The sequence below is a fragment of the Notolepis coatsorum genome (genome assembly GCF_963971535.1).
Source record: "Notolepis coatsorum genome assembly, chromosome: 14".
Taxonomy (NCBI): Eukaryota; Metazoa; Chordata; class Actinopteri; order Aulopiformes; family Paralepididae; genus Notolepis; species Notolepis coatsorum.
The window spans coordinates 49,453,789-49,470,843 of record NC_140178.1 but is presented as its reverse complement, the minus strand read 5'-3'; the positions used below and the strand labels follow the sequence as shown (position 1 = coordinate 49,470,843).

The 17,055-nt window shown below is 43.8% G+C and overlaps 1 protein-coding gene across 1 annotated transcript in view; it reads left to right on the top strand.

Moving 5' to 3' along the window:
- The window catches only part of tnrc18 (trinucleotide repeat containing 18), a 151,773-nt gene that overhangs the window by 117,809 nt on the left and 16,909 nt on the right, over positions 1-17,055 (top strand). The window contains exons 16-23 of the mRNA XM_084329104.1: positions 16-196; positions 435-747; positions 1,330-1,542; positions 8,191-8,382; positions 11,326-11,795; positions 12,749-12,883; positions 13,473-13,614; positions 15,808-15,925. Coding sequence (XP_084185230.1) covers positions 16-196; positions 435-747; positions 1,330-1,542; positions 8,191-8,382; positions 11,326-11,795; positions 12,749-12,883; positions 13,473-13,614; positions 15,808-15,925 — 1,764 coding nt within the window. The remainder of the gene's footprint in view (positions 1-15; positions 197-434; positions 748-1,329; positions 1,543-8,190; positions 8,383-11,325; positions 11,796-12,748; positions 12,884-13,472; positions 13,615-15,807; positions 15,926-17,055) is intronic.

The window sequence follows — 17,055 nt, the reverse complement described above, 5'->3', positions numbered from 1 at the left end:
CCTTGTGTCCTCTAGGCTGGGTAGGAGTGTACAGTACTCTGAGGACTCTGAGGCCGGGGAGGTGCAGAGGAAGAGGTTCAGGCTCTCCAGGGAGGATGAGGAGATGGAAGGAGGAAGCGGAGGGGTGAAGAAGAAGAAGAAGAAGAAGAAAAAGATCTGGAACGACCAGGAACCATCCACCAGTCTCGCCTTAGAGGTGAGTTCCTAGGAGTGTGTGTGTATATACATACCTGTGTGTGTTGCCTATGTAACGTGCAGCTGTTTGTGTGTATATGCCTGTGTGTATGTGTTGCCTGTGTGTATATGCCTGTGTGTATGTGTTGCCTATGTGATGTGCAGCTATGTATGTGTGTATATGCCTGTGTGATGTGCTACTGTGCTCATGTGTGTGTGTGTTTTCCAGCCTGTTCTAACATCTGGGTTGTTCTCACCAGGTGTTGAAGTCGAAGCGCAGCCGTCTGTATGAGCAGGAGCAGCTGGCCTCGGACCTCGACAGAGCCCTCTCGCTCTCGCACCTGGGCACGCTCTGTACCCCCCGCAAGCTGGCCTCCTCCGACCGCAAGGCGGAAAGGTCAAAGAGCAAGTCGGCGGAGGGTCGGCGGAAGGAGCGAGGGATCCACTCGTCCACCAAAGGAGAGAAAGTCAAGATGGCCGCCAAGGCCTCGGAGCCTAGCCGAAAGGTGAAGGGTCAGAAGAAGTCCTCAGCCTTCTCTCCTCTGAGATCAGAACCCAGCAGCTGTTCCAACAGTGAGTATAGTGTGTGTGTGTGTGGGGGTGTGGTGACTACTGGTAATGATACAGCATTTATTGTCTGTTTACAAATAATGTTTTTTTGTATCGTTCCTTTTCTTTTTTTACTTTACAGTGTCCTTGAGTTCCAGGAAGGCGCTTTTAAAATCGGCTATCGATGCACCGATACCACTTTCCCCCACTGTTGATACCTACTAAACTGTCACTATTGACCTATTTCAAACCCCACCCTATTTTCATGATCCTCCAATCGCTACTGTTGCTTCCCTCAGGCAGACCCCAGGGTGGGGTTTGAGATGATGCAGAGCACCGACCTGATCCATTCCTTTTACTGAACAATATAGACTAAGACCATCAGAAGAGTCGTTCCTTATCTTCATTGGGGAAAGAGTGTTGGATTTTATGATGGTTTTTGTTTTTGATCTTTTGCAATGTTTCTTCTTGACCTGTACAAGAGGAAAACTCTTTGCCCTACAGCCCTACTTGCAAGGATCTTCTTACATGTCCGCTAATGGTCATGGGTCTGTTTGCATTGTTGTGATTTGGGGGAGTTTCTAACCCCCATTCTTTCTTCACCAGACTCCGATTCGGAGGAGGAGGATTCCGCACACGGGGGCTGGCCCCCCCTCTCAGGGACGCGTTCCCACGGCAACCCGGCCAGGAAGAGGCGGTCTGCGTCGTCGCCGACGACCCTGCTGTCCAATCAGAAGTCTCAGAAGAGGAAACACAAGCACTTATCCCTGCTGCTGCAGGAGGCGGGCCTTAGCTCCTCTGACGACTCCTTCGACCAAGGTTACTGACCACACCCCCCTGGTTGTTGACCACACCCCCTTTCTTAGGATTCCATGCCCCTAGCTGGTTGAGTCAGAGAATAAGGGCTCTTGGAGTGGTGTCTCACGTTGTGTCCTTGCTTGCGTTAACCGGGGCAGAGCCATATTTAGAATGTGGTCTTAATTTGCCGATCCCTACCTCTCGTTGCTGGCTTCTCTTTACAAAGTTGCCTTTTTTTTCTTTTTATAAGAGAAAATAAACCTTTTTCTACGGTGTTTTTTGCCTGGCTTGCAAAGAGTTTTTTGTAGCATTTGTACATTTAATATTGTGTGAATTTTGTGACAAGTTTTTTCATATAAAGTTGTATTGCAGTTTGGTGCCTATAAGCTTTATTAAAGGTATTGATTTGATTGGTACAGAAAGCAAAGCGCTGTGGTCCTTGTGTCTGCTTCATCTGTCTGTCTGTCTGTCTGTCCGTCCGTCCGTCCGTCCGCCGCTGCACCTCACACATCCCCTGCAGTGCTCTATTCCTCAAATATCCCTCCTCTCTTCCTCTGATCTAAGATTGGAGTAGTAGCTCCACGTCATGTCGAGCTCCAAGTATACATTTACTAAACATTGGGTCTCTTACACACATTACTAAACATTGGGTCTCTTACACACATTACTACATTGGCGTTGGCAAGTTTTATTCAGAGCAGGCAGAAGTGGGGTTTATTGGGTTTTATTCATGAAATGTGGGTTTTCCTGGTAAAATTTTTATAATTGAAAGAGAAGTGTTGTGAAATTTGGTTCCTGTTTTATATTGTGGATTGGACTGGCTTTTACCAGTTTGAAATCGGGCTAAAGGTTTAATGAATGATGTTGAGATCTGAAAAAACAGTGACAGTTTAGATTAGTTTTGTTTCTAGTTTCTGGTGTTTTTCTTCTTTTTTTTTAATGGCGAAATAAGTCACTAATCATTCCAAAGTCTTGACAACCAATGTAGTGCCTGCAATCTTATTGGCTCGTTGGGATATTTGGATAATGGGGCTCTTTCTCCCTGTCTACTAAACCTTTAAATAACACCTTTTCCCTTTTATGTTACTCTCCTAGCCTTCTTGCTCTGTTTACCTCACCTTTCACCCCTCACCTCTGACCCTTATCCTACCCATGATGCTTTGAGTGTCTCTAGCCTGTTCCGTGTGCTTTTGCTGCTGCTGCCTCGACACATTACAGAAGCCTGGCAAGGACTAGCGCAGCCTTGAGCCTGTGCTACCTCGCTGCGGCTAGTCTATGCTACGGCTGAACCATTGCTTAGGCTAGGCGATGCTAAGGCTAGGCTATGCTAAGGTTGGGCTACGCTACGGCTAGGCTGCGCTCTCGGCGCTGCGCTGCCCCGCCCTGCGCTGCCCCGCCCTGCCTGAGGTCACAACCCTGTCACCTGCTCTGTAAGTAGGAAGTGCCCCTCCCTCCTATTTTTTTGTCCACCTGAAACGCTAACATGAAATATTTTGCTAAAACAAAACTACAAAATGAATCTGGTGAAAATAACATTTGCCTGAATTACGTATTGACTTCTTCTTTCCTCTCACAAATTGAAGCTCTTTTTAAATGTGAGACATGGTTACACCCTCTACCCACACACTGATCGACCAAATGTCCCTTGGCCTTTAGCAATCATGGATTGACTGGATGGATGAATACAATAGACCTGGGGAGTCACGTGATTGTTGTAAGAGCCGCCTGGCTCCGGACCAGGCCATGTGAGCGGATCGGCGCGGCCGAGAAATCCGCTCTTCGCTCTTTAAAGCTTAGTCCGCTCCGCTAATCGTTCATGTTGACCCCGCCCCCAAGTCGCTCTCCGCTCGCTCCCCGCTCACCTTGAATCGAGCGCTCCCCGCGCCAGATCGCTCGGCATTTTTTTTTTTTTTTTTTTTTTTTTTTTGGAGCATGGTGTAAATTAGCTCAAACTACAACAGTCTACACCCCCTGGGCCCCTTAACAATTGTTTGTATTGAGCCGCATTGTAATTGTACCCATTCTGCAATGTTAAATAACGTTGTTTATCCATTCACTAGCTCTATTAAGCGATGATAGGCTAGCCGAGCCACAATGCTATGGTCGCTGCCATTAACGTTAGCATGTAAGCTAACGTCAACAACAATGGCGTCGATACTTTTTCTAACAGGAGTGAGTGAAGGAGGAGGAGTGAAGCCTGAACAGGATATCACAGGTTCACCCTTCTCATTGGTTGAAAATGGCCTTCATGTTTGTACATCGCCATCTGTTGCTTTGGCATTGTACTGCATGTATATTACATCAACAGTGTTAAACCACTGTGAGCGACCTGGAGTGGATTGGAGCGGAGGAGAACTCTCGCTCCGGACGTCGCACCGACTCATTTTAAAACCCACTCCTCGCTCACGTCAAAACCGGCCGCTCCGCGCCGCTCACGCTCCGATCCGCTCACATGCACTGCTCCGGACGACCTTTACCTATGGTCTTTACTATAGGGAGTTGCTCAAAGTAGCTGGGTTTATACGATGGTTCCACTCATTCAATTGGTCTGACATTTGCCGGGCTCTGAGTTATGCTTAATTAAATGACATTTGCATTTAGAAATTTGAGGAGAAACGAGAAGAAAAAAAGTCATGGGTACAAGACTACTTTTTGCCAAAATGTTTCCATTGTCCACTACAAGCCCAGTCTTAAGCCAACGCTGCATAGTTCTGTGAAGATTGGCAAGGTTTATGGGTGTTTTAGTAGTTGCCATGGAAACTAATGAGTAAAGATAAAAAGAAATCAAACACTTTCTCAAAGGTTAAGTTAAAACATTTACCTTTTGTATTTGTTGTAACAGTAAAATAATTAAATAATAATATATCCGTCCATCAAAGATTTGAGCCCAGGGGCATCGTTTTGGTATGGCAAGGTATGGCACTCGCCATACCTTGGCTTGTGACAAAATCATCTAATTTGCGTGTCATTTGTGACGCGCGCTGCCGCGTTGTAGTTGAACGCCAGACAGAGGTGGCTGCTCTTTGTCTCAGAATAAACAACCAAGCCGCCAAGTGCCCACCTGGCTACCCGTCTTTGCATAACAATAGCTCAGGCCAATGTATCGTCGCAGACAATGTAAATGGATCAAGCAAATAAATTTGGCCTCTGATCAGGGTCTTCAATGATGTCTGGGGGCGCATACAGACAGTGAAATGAGTCTCTCTCTCTCTCTCTCTCTCTCTCTCTCTCTCTCTCTACGCAGTACGCACGCTCCGAGACTCGTGCGGCGTTATGACTTGTCATAAGTGAATTGTATAGAAACACCTCACCAAAATTGACTATTGCACAACTGATTTAAAATATATATATATTTTTTTAATCAGTCACCCCACCCCCGCGACCTTCCAACTATACGTAGCACCGGCCGCAACAGTCACCCTCCCATACCTTGGCTTTTACTGAAACGACGCCACTGTATTGAGCCTACACGATACGGTATGGCAGTAATTAATTATTGATAGGTGGAGCTTCGCTGAGCGGCTGAACCTCACTCCCCATGTCTATAGTGAACGTTTTAGAAACAACCATAACTGTTCACCAATCCAGAGTTGTGTACAAGGCTAGAGACCTAATCAGACTTGTTTCTTTTTGTCGAATGTCCCTTACTGACTGACTGGCTGGTTGGCTGACTCCACATTGTTGAAACACGCATGCGTGAACCCCCCCACCCCCAGTGTTGAAACAGCCACACAAACCTGTACAAAGTTAAACTGCATATTCTATATAATACCGGACCACATGAACAAAAAGCAAAATAATATTTGCTAACGCTACACTCTCTCTGCATCGTCGGAGATTTGGAGTGACGTACTTTTTTTTTTTTTTTTTAACTTCATTTTTTAGCGTTTATCGCTTTTCTGGTCAAGCATGACCGACGGATACAGGTTGAATAGGATGTAGAGTAGGGGAAGACACTCTGAGAAAATACGGCGGGTCCGGGAATCGAACTCGTGTACCCCAGATCCGTGACGAGCACGGTTGTCCCCGACGCCGAAATACCGCCGAGATACGCAGTGAGCTACGGGAGCTCCCCTAGAGTGACGTACTTCTATCAGTTTCTTGCGTTGGATATCAGTTCCTCGTCGATTTCATTGCTTTGTTTTCTATCGCGTATTTGCTTAGTCACCTTGTGTGATTGACGCTATTTCCTCGCCCTTATGAGGGTGCTGATTCTGGGGGAAGAGCAAGTCGCGGAACGTATATTAAAACCACCTGCTGGAACTAAACCAGACTGCCGCTGTGTGCAGCACTGACATACATGCAAATATCATCTATCTTCTGATGTCAATGGAGTCTTGCTAGTAGGCTACACGTTATGCCCACAACAATGGGCACGTTTTCAGTCCCTGCCCTGGCCAAATGCAGTCGGCAATTAATCCATAGGCGACATGCGACATTGTACATATAATCTGTTACGGTCGACTCTCCAGGTGTGGGAGCCAGGTATAGAGTATAGCCAGGCGGCTTCTTGGAAAAACAATTGTCTCCCTTTTATTCTCGGACACATTATTACGTAAGACCGTAGCTCCCTGTCACTGTGACACATGTGTCGGTTGTTTCTAGAATGTGATAGTGCTCCTGCTCCATCCCACGCACTTGTATCTGGTATCAACCTAATCAGTATATTTTGAAATACAGAAGTGGTGTCACGTGACGTGAATAATCATCACTGCACGTGTCTGTCGTCTTGACAAGAGGAGCGACAATCAAAGTAATCACATCCATAACATAAACAGATTGCATCTACATTGCACAGCGTCTACATCTGTGGACCTAAATATTTGCCTATGGATTTATCCAAGAGGACCCGGACTGGCCATATAATGGGAGGGTCTACCAGCTAGGTTTTCATTGGCCATAGTAGACTCACTCCACTGCCCATCACAAATGCCCCCACTAGCTGTGGAGCTTATGCAGTCTTATTGTAATATAATATAACATAAAGACGGCAAACAACAAGCATTAACGTTAAACCACTTGTTGGCTGGTATTTGAGGAGATGGCCTTCTTCCCTTCATTGGCCTCTGCCATAGCTAGCATTACTTGTCTTTATCGTCGTCGTCATCACAAGCGCATCTCAATCGGCGTGTTCAGCCGTCACCACCTGTCTGACCTCCATTGGAGTTTCTCAAAAAAAAAGCTTATTTTTTTATAAACACTGCATTTACCCCAAATTGTCTTCCACACCTACTTAACCAAGTGATTTGTGACCTTTTATGGGAATATATAGGCCTACAATAAAATAATGATGTATCATAATTAACAAACGTATTGCTCCAATGTGTCCCGGTCCGGCTTAAGTAGGCTTGTCTCGTCCCTCCTGCCCTCTCCTTTCAGAACTCGCTGAATAAGGAGATTCAAGCCAGTCAGCCAGTCCTGATACTAGAAATTGTGGGAAGACTTCCCCTGTGGGTAGAGGATGTAGTCATGGTTACCCAAGCCCAGTAGGGGGGGCATTTAGTAGGGGTCCTTACAGTGCTGTCTTCTCAGTGCCTGTCTGCCTGCCTGTCTTTATCTGTCTGTCTGCTACTGTTAACACTATGTGGATACACGGGGCAAGAATGTGACCAGACTTGGCCACCAAGTGGTTATTTCAAAGTTTTTAGTCCAGATATAAAAATAAGGCTGTATTTGGCGAGTCGGTGTGTAGACTCTACTACATGTAACTGAGCATGGGCCTCATTTCTTAAGATCGTTTCTTAAGGAACTTTGTGCTGTGTATCCACTCCTAATGTAACTCTCTAACCCTGCTGTCATGACATGGACCTAACTGCTAACTACCAACAGCACACAGCTAACCAACAATACGCTGCTGCTACTGATTGTGTGCGTGCATGTCCGTCCCCCCTGCTTGCTTGTATACTGTATGTGTCTCATGCTTACTGCAGAGCTACTAGACGGCATTGATGAAGTGGGTCCTTGCTGTGTTTCAGTTCTCTCTCTTTCTCTTTATCTCACCCTCTCTCTCTTGCCCTCTCTCATTCTGCTGAAGAGGTTTTAATAATAAATGATATCTGAGTCAGTGTTTCTGCTCTGATGGCCTCAGCAACTGTGTGTGGCATGCGTGTGTGTGTGTGTGCTTAAGCCCAGTTCTTCTAGCTATAATTTGCTTACACAGCATATGCAGTATGACGGCAGGCTGCAGTGCTTTGGACCATCTATCTCTCCCCCTCCCTCTCCTCTATTGTCTGTACAATCTGCTGAAAGGTGTGTGACAGCATGTATGCAAGTGGGTTGTATGTGTTTGCGTAGACAAAAGGGTATTCTAATGGCAAGGTCAGGGCTTTCACCGCAGGTCCCTCTTTCCTTTCACACACACACATACCCAGCCACGGTACCCCTGGGCTGGGCTCGGTCTTCAAATTTAGCCCCCTGCTCTGGGAATACCCCATACAGGCCTATTATCTTGATGGTGTTTGGTTGTTCTCTAAAGTTCCCCCAGGTCCTCCCCCAAACAATAGTGGCATGTCCCTCTTCTCTGTCAATGGAGACAATAGGATGTTAATGTTCCTGTGCTCTGTCAATAGAGACAATAGGATGTCAATTGTTCCTCAGACCAGTGTTTACCAATGACACAATGAAGGACTTGTCTCCACTAAAGTAACCAGACCTTTATTTGAACAACAGACTCCTCTGAGGAAGATGATGACGATGATGACGACAATGACGAGGAGGAGGAGGAAGACTCTGAGGACAGTGGCTGTGAGGAGAGTGGGCTGGGTCTGCTGGCGAGGTTTGCAGCGAGCGCGCTCCCTTTCAACTCCGCCCCCTTGACCCTTCTCCATGACAACAAACACCGCAGCAGGCAAAGCACTCTGGGTAATCACAAAAGCACATAAAACACATGCTTTTGTTAAGCTTTTAACCTCTTAACAGGCGCCCCCAAAATTGATCATTTTAGTTTTTGTTTTTGAGGACTGCATACTTTTTTTGCAAACCAAAATACTATACTTTATACTTATAGCACATGCATGAGCCTGGTCTCTTTCGTTTTGAAAGATGACATTCTGAAGTTTCTGATACAATAACTACTTGAGTTGTAGAAAAACTTGTTAATCACGTTTTTCTGGAGTAGTTAGTCCAGAAGTAGTATTTCCCCAAAAAATGTATGGCTGAGAAGACAACATGGGTCCAAGTCTTGTGTAGTACATGTCCAAATCTCATAGAAATCCATTCAGAAATTAGTGATTAGGAGCGATTTTGGTAAACTAGCGTTCCTGGTTTCCTTTTCCTCATAGACTTTGATTCATTCTGCGTTTTTTCTCTTCCTGTTTTTGCTTGTGACTTTTCACCTAGATCCCTGATTTGTACATCCCCACATGGGGTATCATTGGAAAGCCACACTCATTGGCTACAATTTGGACTACCCTGTCCAATCATTTTCAAGATCGCCAAATGATTGACGGAGCTAGAGCCCCAAGAGTCGGGAGTAACGGCATGTAACTCGAGAACCGCTTAGCGGATTTTGTCACCTAAAGGGCTATCGACGGGCAACAAATGGGGCTTTAATTCGATATATATATTGTATTAAAAAATATGCACACCCCAGCCACTAGTGGTTGCCAAAGTGCCGGTGGGAAAATCGTCCTCAAGCGGCTGTTGCATGTTAACTCTTTAATTGCCAGACCCAAGATATCTCGGGTTAACTCGCCATGCGTTTGATGCCAGATATCTCTGGTTTTGGTAATTTTTTCTTTTATTCGATATTTTTATTCATTATTCATCCACTGACCTAGGTGTTGCCATAGGAAAGGATTTTGAGATCGCCAACGTGCAATACCGGCCGCATCCTGCCAGATGGCAGTGTCGCCCTCCCTTTCAAACCTTATATCTAACTCTGTGTTACACTCAAATGTCTCTGGGAGCTATATTTAGACGGAGCCGAGTAAGTCGCTTCATCCGACCACTTCGAAACGCATCTGGCACACTCGATCCATAAGTTGTACCAAATTATGTCCGGGACCAGATGGACACCAATACTGGAAATCGCGATCAGGCAATTGGAATATTCTTTTTGGAATACCACCGACCACAGGTAAAGACTATCTGACATCAATTTCAGCTTGATCCAACAATGTTTTCATATCCATCCAGCTCATCGGCTTCTGTAGTGTTCAACACGAATGCCGTTACTGGCCATCAAAGCATAAAAAAATGCATTCATGATGAAACATAATACCTATTATATACATTTGATTTGGAAATAGTAGCGTGTCCAGGCAAGAAACGCCAACGTTTATAGTAGAATTCACGTTGCGCCCTATTACTCTCTTCCCAGGAATTATCCCGGATCACTCTGAAATTATACTTATATTCACCACGGGATAACGCGCAAACGTATGCATGAAAAAATTATCTCTTTTTTGCATCTTGGACGGAAGAAAGTCACTGTCAAATGACCATAGTATTGTCCCATAGCTATAATATATAATATAGATATAGCTCTCCAAACATAGTGACGCACAGTGAAAATATGTAATGGAAACCTGGCACGTTAGCTACAAGGCCAAGACTAATAGCTGGCACTGAATGAGTTAAGAGGTAACAATAAGTGAATATGATGCTATGGTCATATGCAAGGCTCTGTAATAATTGTGTTAATATTGGTTAACTGGGCAAGTGGAGGGGTCTCATGAAGGGAAAACTATTCTGGGATGTGATTTTATTTGTATAATTCCTTCTTTTGACACAACTCTCCCATAGGCCTGTCCAAATGAAAATGGGGGTATTAGTACAAAATGCTTCCATTACTGATGTGTCTTGTTGTCTGATCACATTCCTTGCCCATGGTTGTAGGGCTGAACAGGCTCAGTGCTTCAGCATATGTTAGGCATTGCGCTATTGATTCATGGTTAAATATTCATTCATTTCTAATTGTCACATCAAGGTGCACATAATGATTCATCCCTGAATTATTTACTAGATTCAAATGGATCAATATTCCTATTCACAGACAGTACTATTGATTTCAGACCAGAAGCCAGCACCATTCTTTATTTTCTTTTTAAATTTGCTTCGTGGTCATAGGGGTAATGTTAGCTTCCTCCTGAGGATCAAATTGTGTATGGATGCTGTGTGCGTGTGTGTGTGCGCTTATCCCAATCCATTTTCAGATGACACATGTGGTATAAAGCTGCTCTGTGTGTGTGTGCATGCTTATATTCATCTAGCCTCTTTCACTTAGGTTCATCAGAGTGTGTGTGTAACTTGTTTATGTGAAAAATCTGGACAATTTCAAGACTCTGGACAATCAGGACATGCTATTAAATGAGTCCTGATTTTGTTGGTTAATGTTACGGTTAGAGTTAGTTACAGAATGCATGCAAGTCTATGTAATGTCCCTATATTTCACATAAACAAACATCGATGGCTGAAACGCAAATGTTCAGATAGGAGGTTTTGCGTTTCAGCCATCGATATGTGTGTGTTTGTGTGTACGTGTGTGTCCTATATAGCATCATCTAAGCCCCTCCTCTCCTCCATCAGGTTAATCAGAGAGTCTGTCTGTCTGTCTCTGTCTGTCTGTCTGTGTCCTATTATATAGCATAATCTAAGCCTCTCCTCCACCAGGTTCATCAGAGTGTGTGTGTGTGTTTGTCTGTGTGTGTGTGTGTGTGTGTGTGTGTGTGTGTGTGTGTGTTTGTCTGTGTGTGTGTCCTATATAGCATCATCTAAGCCCCTCCTCTCCTCCACCGGGTTCATCTGTGTGTGTGTGTGTGTGTCCTGTATAGCAGCATCTAAGCCCCTCCTCTCCTCCACCAGGTTCCTCAGAGTGTGAGTGGTCCGACTCAGGTTCCAACTTGCGGCTGAGGAAGTTCCCCTCCCTGCTGCACGGCAAACGCTCTGCCCCGGAACTCCCCCTGTTGCCCCCGGTGACCCGGCGCGTCGACCAAGCCAGCCCGTCCAAGCGGGAAGAATCCCAGCCCACCAAACGCAAACCTCTGACCAAGCCACGGCCCTCACCGCGGTCGCCGCGTCGCTTCAGCTTCGACCTGGGCGCCGGCTTCGCAGGGTTCAGCGAGGAGGAGGGGTGGAACCGACGGCGCAGCGAGAGGATCTTCCTTCACGACGCCACCACCTCCGCCGCCGCCAATCAGATCTCTCCTCCGAACCCCACCTCCACCAACCAGAGCTCTCCCTTGACCTCTGCTCCTCCCCTCCCCACCCCTAAGCCCGCCTCCAGGCCCAAAGTCACCCCCCCGCCCAACCGGGAGGGAAAAGACCTGCTGAAAGTACGTCAATAACTAATCTGCTGGTATTTAGCAGCTTGGCCAATGGCCCACACTCCTATGCAGAGCAGTTTCTCTGCTCCTGTTGAACAGCTCCGCCCCAAGAGAGACGGGACATCCGGGGCCCGAAAAAATTGTTTGAAAGAAAATGTGGCTATAACGTTGAACTGGGTGTATATTACAAAGTATCACTAATAACCAAAAATGAAGCTTGTCTGAACATCAGTTGTTATGCAGTGAGGTAGCTGCTATCCGAATAGTAAACTGACTATAATTCGGTCTTTCCTTTTAAAATGTTCAGTACAAAAGAAATTTCAGAGACTAAATTAAATAGGGGGGAACAATTATATAATATTATTTATTCAATATGTTAAGGGAAAATAATATGAGCATGTAGCAGTGGTTAGTTTACCTCCTCTTTGGGCCGAGATGTTTGACAGTGGAACGTATCTCCTACAGCCTCTGGCTAGCAGCTCAGCCTCTCTGTTCCTCCTTACTACTCCCACCCTCTCTCTCTCTCCTTCTCCCTCCCACCCTCTCTCCTCCCTCCCACCCTCTCTCTTTCTCTCCTCCCTCCCACCCTCTCTTTCTCTCCTTCTCCCTCCCTCTCTTCCTTTCTTTCTTCCTGTGTGTGTGTGTGTGTCAGACTGCCAGCAGGGGTTTCCTAGTTCTCCAGTCAGTCCCCTGCTGTCTTGGTTGTGTTGCTGACAAGAGAGAACAACTGCAGTATGCCTGGTAGCATCCCACCCTGTGTGTGGGTGTGGGTGGGTGGGTGGGTGTGTGTGTGGGTGGGTGGGTGGGTGAATAGAACTCTTTGGTGTATGTGTGAGCTTGGTGCATCAATATGGAAATCTTTCCAAGAATGGTAGGATTCATTGTTATGTTCTCTGTTTGTGCATGCGTTTGTGTGTTTGTATGTATGCGTGTGTGTGTGCGCGTGTGTATGTGTGTAACAGAAAAAGAAGGTGAAGGACTCTCCTCTGCATATGAGCCCGCCCACTCTGTCTAGTCCAATCACAGACAGCCCTGTTGCTCAAAGTCTCAGCCCGGCATGCAAGAGCCAATCAAAAGCCAAGGCCAAGGCCAGAGAGGTCAGTGGGATGCAGAGTCATCCATTCAGACACACTGTACAACATTCTATACATCATACTATCATCCATTCAGACACACTGTACAACATTCTATACATCATACCATCATCCATTCAGACACACTGTACAACATTCTATACATCATACTATCATCCATTCAGACACACTGTACAACATTCTATACATCATACTATCAGCCATTCAGACACACTGTACAACATTCTATACATCATACTATCATCCATTCAGATACACTGAACAACATGCTATATATTGTACTATCGTCCATTCAGACATACTGAACAACATGCTATTGCTATATATTGTACTATCATCCTGGCACGGGTGTTTGTTTGGAGACGTATGACAGATGAATATAGAACTGATCAATGATTAAAACCTTTAAAAGGCTACTCACTTTCATCTGCATATTTAAATGCACATGGAGAAGCATGTCTGTTTGTATGTATGTGGATTAATACATATGTACATTGTTGTGTGTGTGTGTTTTTTTTTGTATGTATGCATGTGTGCTTTGACATACTGTACATATGTGTAAATGTATTCGTGTGTGTGTGCGTGTGCGCAGCCATCTCGAGGTGCAGTCAGCAGGCTGATGGAGAGCATGGCAGCAGACGAGGACTTTGAGCCAAACCAGGACAGCAGCTTCAGTGAGGATGAGCTCCTCCCACCCCACAGCAACAGCCTATCAGAGATGTCCTCCACACCTGGTCAGCACGCACACACGCCCTCTTCCATTTTAAGCCCAATGCACCCATTCACATATTCACACATCCACACCACTGAGCTTATTTTTCCATTCAAGATTCAAGAATACTTTATTGTCCATTATTGCCATCAACATGGCTTGTGTCAGGTGTTTTCATTTATGAAAGTGCATTTAGAATCACCAACGATGACATCGGTTCTTCCAAGATAACAACACACTTTTTGCACAACCAAACAATGCGTGTGGAAGAAATTTAACGTGCACAATCAGAACCAGGTTTATTAGCCAAGTACGTCACACATAACAATAAATTAGGCTTGGTGCTTTGCTCACATAAATAGTTTCCCTCCAATGAATGAAGGGCGTATGGCATGTACACATGTTTTATGTCATCTCTTGTGGCCTTTTGATTTTAATCTAGAGTCCCTCATTGGAATTTACCATTTTAAAGAATGTATTTGTGTGCTCTCACTATCTTGTTTTTATTTGTGTTTGTTTTAATGTTGTTCTATATGTAAAGATGTTTTGTATGATGCCTTCTTGGCCAGCGCCCACTTGAAAAAGAGGTGGAAATATCAATGTGATTACCAATGTGGATAAAAAAGAAAAAGAGAACTGTCTCTCAAGCACATCTGCAAATCATGTTATGATTTCTCAAAACGCATTTAGTGACTGAAACACTAGCTGGTTATGACGTACAATTGGTGCAGATTTTAATGGTTAAATCTGTTTACTGCTCAGTTGCTGAGAATTCTTTTTAAATATACGAACATTTTCTAACTGGAAGTGTTCCAAACCGATACTGTCCAACCAGAAGTCGACAAATCTTGTTACATTAAAAACCAAGGTGGTCTTAACACTCGCACTCGTGGTTAAAACAAAAAAATAACTATAACTGGGTTTAAACACACTATAACATAGAAAGAATAAACCACACAATTACAACACTTAATAACTATTTGACATCTTATAAAACAACTAGAATCACATATTTTGCTGCAACTGCAAAGCATGCTGGGATGGAGGGAGTGGCAGCATTTAAAGCCGTTGTTATTGCCCTCTGGCGGTAAAAACCTGTACCACAACTATACGAAGGACTACATGAAAGTCAATGAAGAATGCTGGAAATGAATTCCCCCAAAATACTTCCCATTGCCTGAAACTCACACGCTCATCCTTGTGCCTCTGTAACTTTCAGGCTCAGCGGCCCTATAGTTTGTGAGATATTGTGTGGATTCACACACACACACTCTCTCACCCCCACACACAGACGCTACAGAATACATAATGTCCTCGGATAGACTCTACCTACTGCGGACATAATTATATAGAGAGTATCTCTTGCCCTGTCCATTCTGCCCTGTTCCCTATCCATTCTGCTATGGGTAAGTACTCGCTGATCAATGTATTGACTGGAAGGAAAATCGGACCCCAGTTTGTATTGGTACATTGATTAAAGTTTTGTTGTATTGATTCACAGTGCTTTGGATAAAAATGTATTGGTTCATGTATTGATTTATGTATTGATTTATGTATTGATTTACAAGCAAGTCAGCATTGTCTACTTTGAGGCAAACTGGGTCAAAGGTCAGGAGGCTATTTTAGTGTCCGTAACATGAGATGTACATGTTAAATAGATCTTTACAAAACACTACGCTGGTGATTCATATATTGGTATTTCTAATATGATGATTCATATATTGGCATTGATAATGACGGATATGTAATCTAAACACTTCATACATTTTCCTCCCAATTTTCCAATAGAACAAAGACTCCATTGTATAATTACCCTTAGAAAAAGGTGTCATGTTATTTCCAAGAAAATATCACGTGTTTCCAAGAATGCACCATGGTATTTCCAGAGTAGTTTTTGGAAATACCATGATATTACCATCCGTATCATAGTTTAAATTTGATTATACCAGGGTATCATTTAAGTACAAAATTGGTACCATGGCGATACATGACTTTTACCATGGCAGTACCGTAGTCAATTATTCATACAGTAAATTACAATAAATCATTTTATACACACTTCCAAAATGATATGCAAATGATTTCTACAATGGCCGGTACCATGGTGAAACTGAAACTGACCATCAAACTACCATGAGTTTTTGTACTATTTTCAGTTGATAAAAAAACCTGATGTTTCTACATTGATGGATACACTGTATGTATTGATTTGCAGCTCCAGTACAGTGTGTGTTGGATAAAGATTCTCTAGTGGATGGACTCAGAGTTCTCATCCCCATGGACGACCAGCTGCTGTACGCAGGACACGTCAACACTGTACACTCCCCTGACATGTAAGTACCATCGTGCCTTCCTCCACATGTCTGGAAGAGTATGGGATTCCATCAATTCCAGGTCTTGAAAACATTGGGAATCACACAAAAAAATTTGTGGCAATGTTAGTTAAGTCAAGGCGAGTTGTATTTATTTGTATATTGTATGTCTTGAGATATTTATTTGTATATTGTATGTCTTGAGATATTTGTTGTTCTGAAGAATGATATTCAGCTATAGAGTAATATGGCTTACCGGTAGTTAACAGTCATAAAGTCAAGATAGACATAAATCATACTGAACATAAACCAACATCTTTAAATCCAGTCAAGAAATGAAGGTCTGGGGAAAAGTCTGGTCAACATGTGAAGTGAGTCTTAAAGCTGATGGTCTGCTTGCTGGTCTCCTATTAGAACGTTCAAATTGTTTATTTTCACTCAAATCTGGACCATTATTTCAAACAACTTTGAGGCGAGTGTTTGACAAATACGGCTCCCGAATTGAATGGTAAGGTCCTCTACGTCCCCTGCAGCAGGCTGGGCTTCAGTATGAGAGCGGCTTACCAGGCCTTTCCTTATCATACATGGTTCAATTAAAGAACAAAGGTTAAGCACTCCAAGTTACACACACACACACACACACACACACACACACACACACACACACACACACACACACACACACACACACACACACACACAAAAGCACATGCTTCCAACCACGTTATATATATATATATATATATATATATATATATATATATATATATATATATATATATATACAGGGACACTAAGTATCCTGTCTTCTCCCACAGCATAAAACATTTACACTGGTATTTAATTTGAGGCATTTAGAATGACCTACAATCAATGCAAAACAGCACATAGAGTATAATGTACCTCATATATACTGTATGTATATCATATAGTATGTATGTCATTGGAGCCTTTCTTTCTTCGGCTCTCCGCCTTGATTTGATAATATATAACGTATATTTTTTATTTATCCATTTTATCAGGTATAATTCCCAAAGTGTGGAAGGTTGCTCACGTTACTCCATTGCATAAAGGAGGAGATAATAGTGATCTTAATGACTATCATTCCATCTCTAAATGGTTTGTCTAAAATACTTGAATCATTAGTAAAC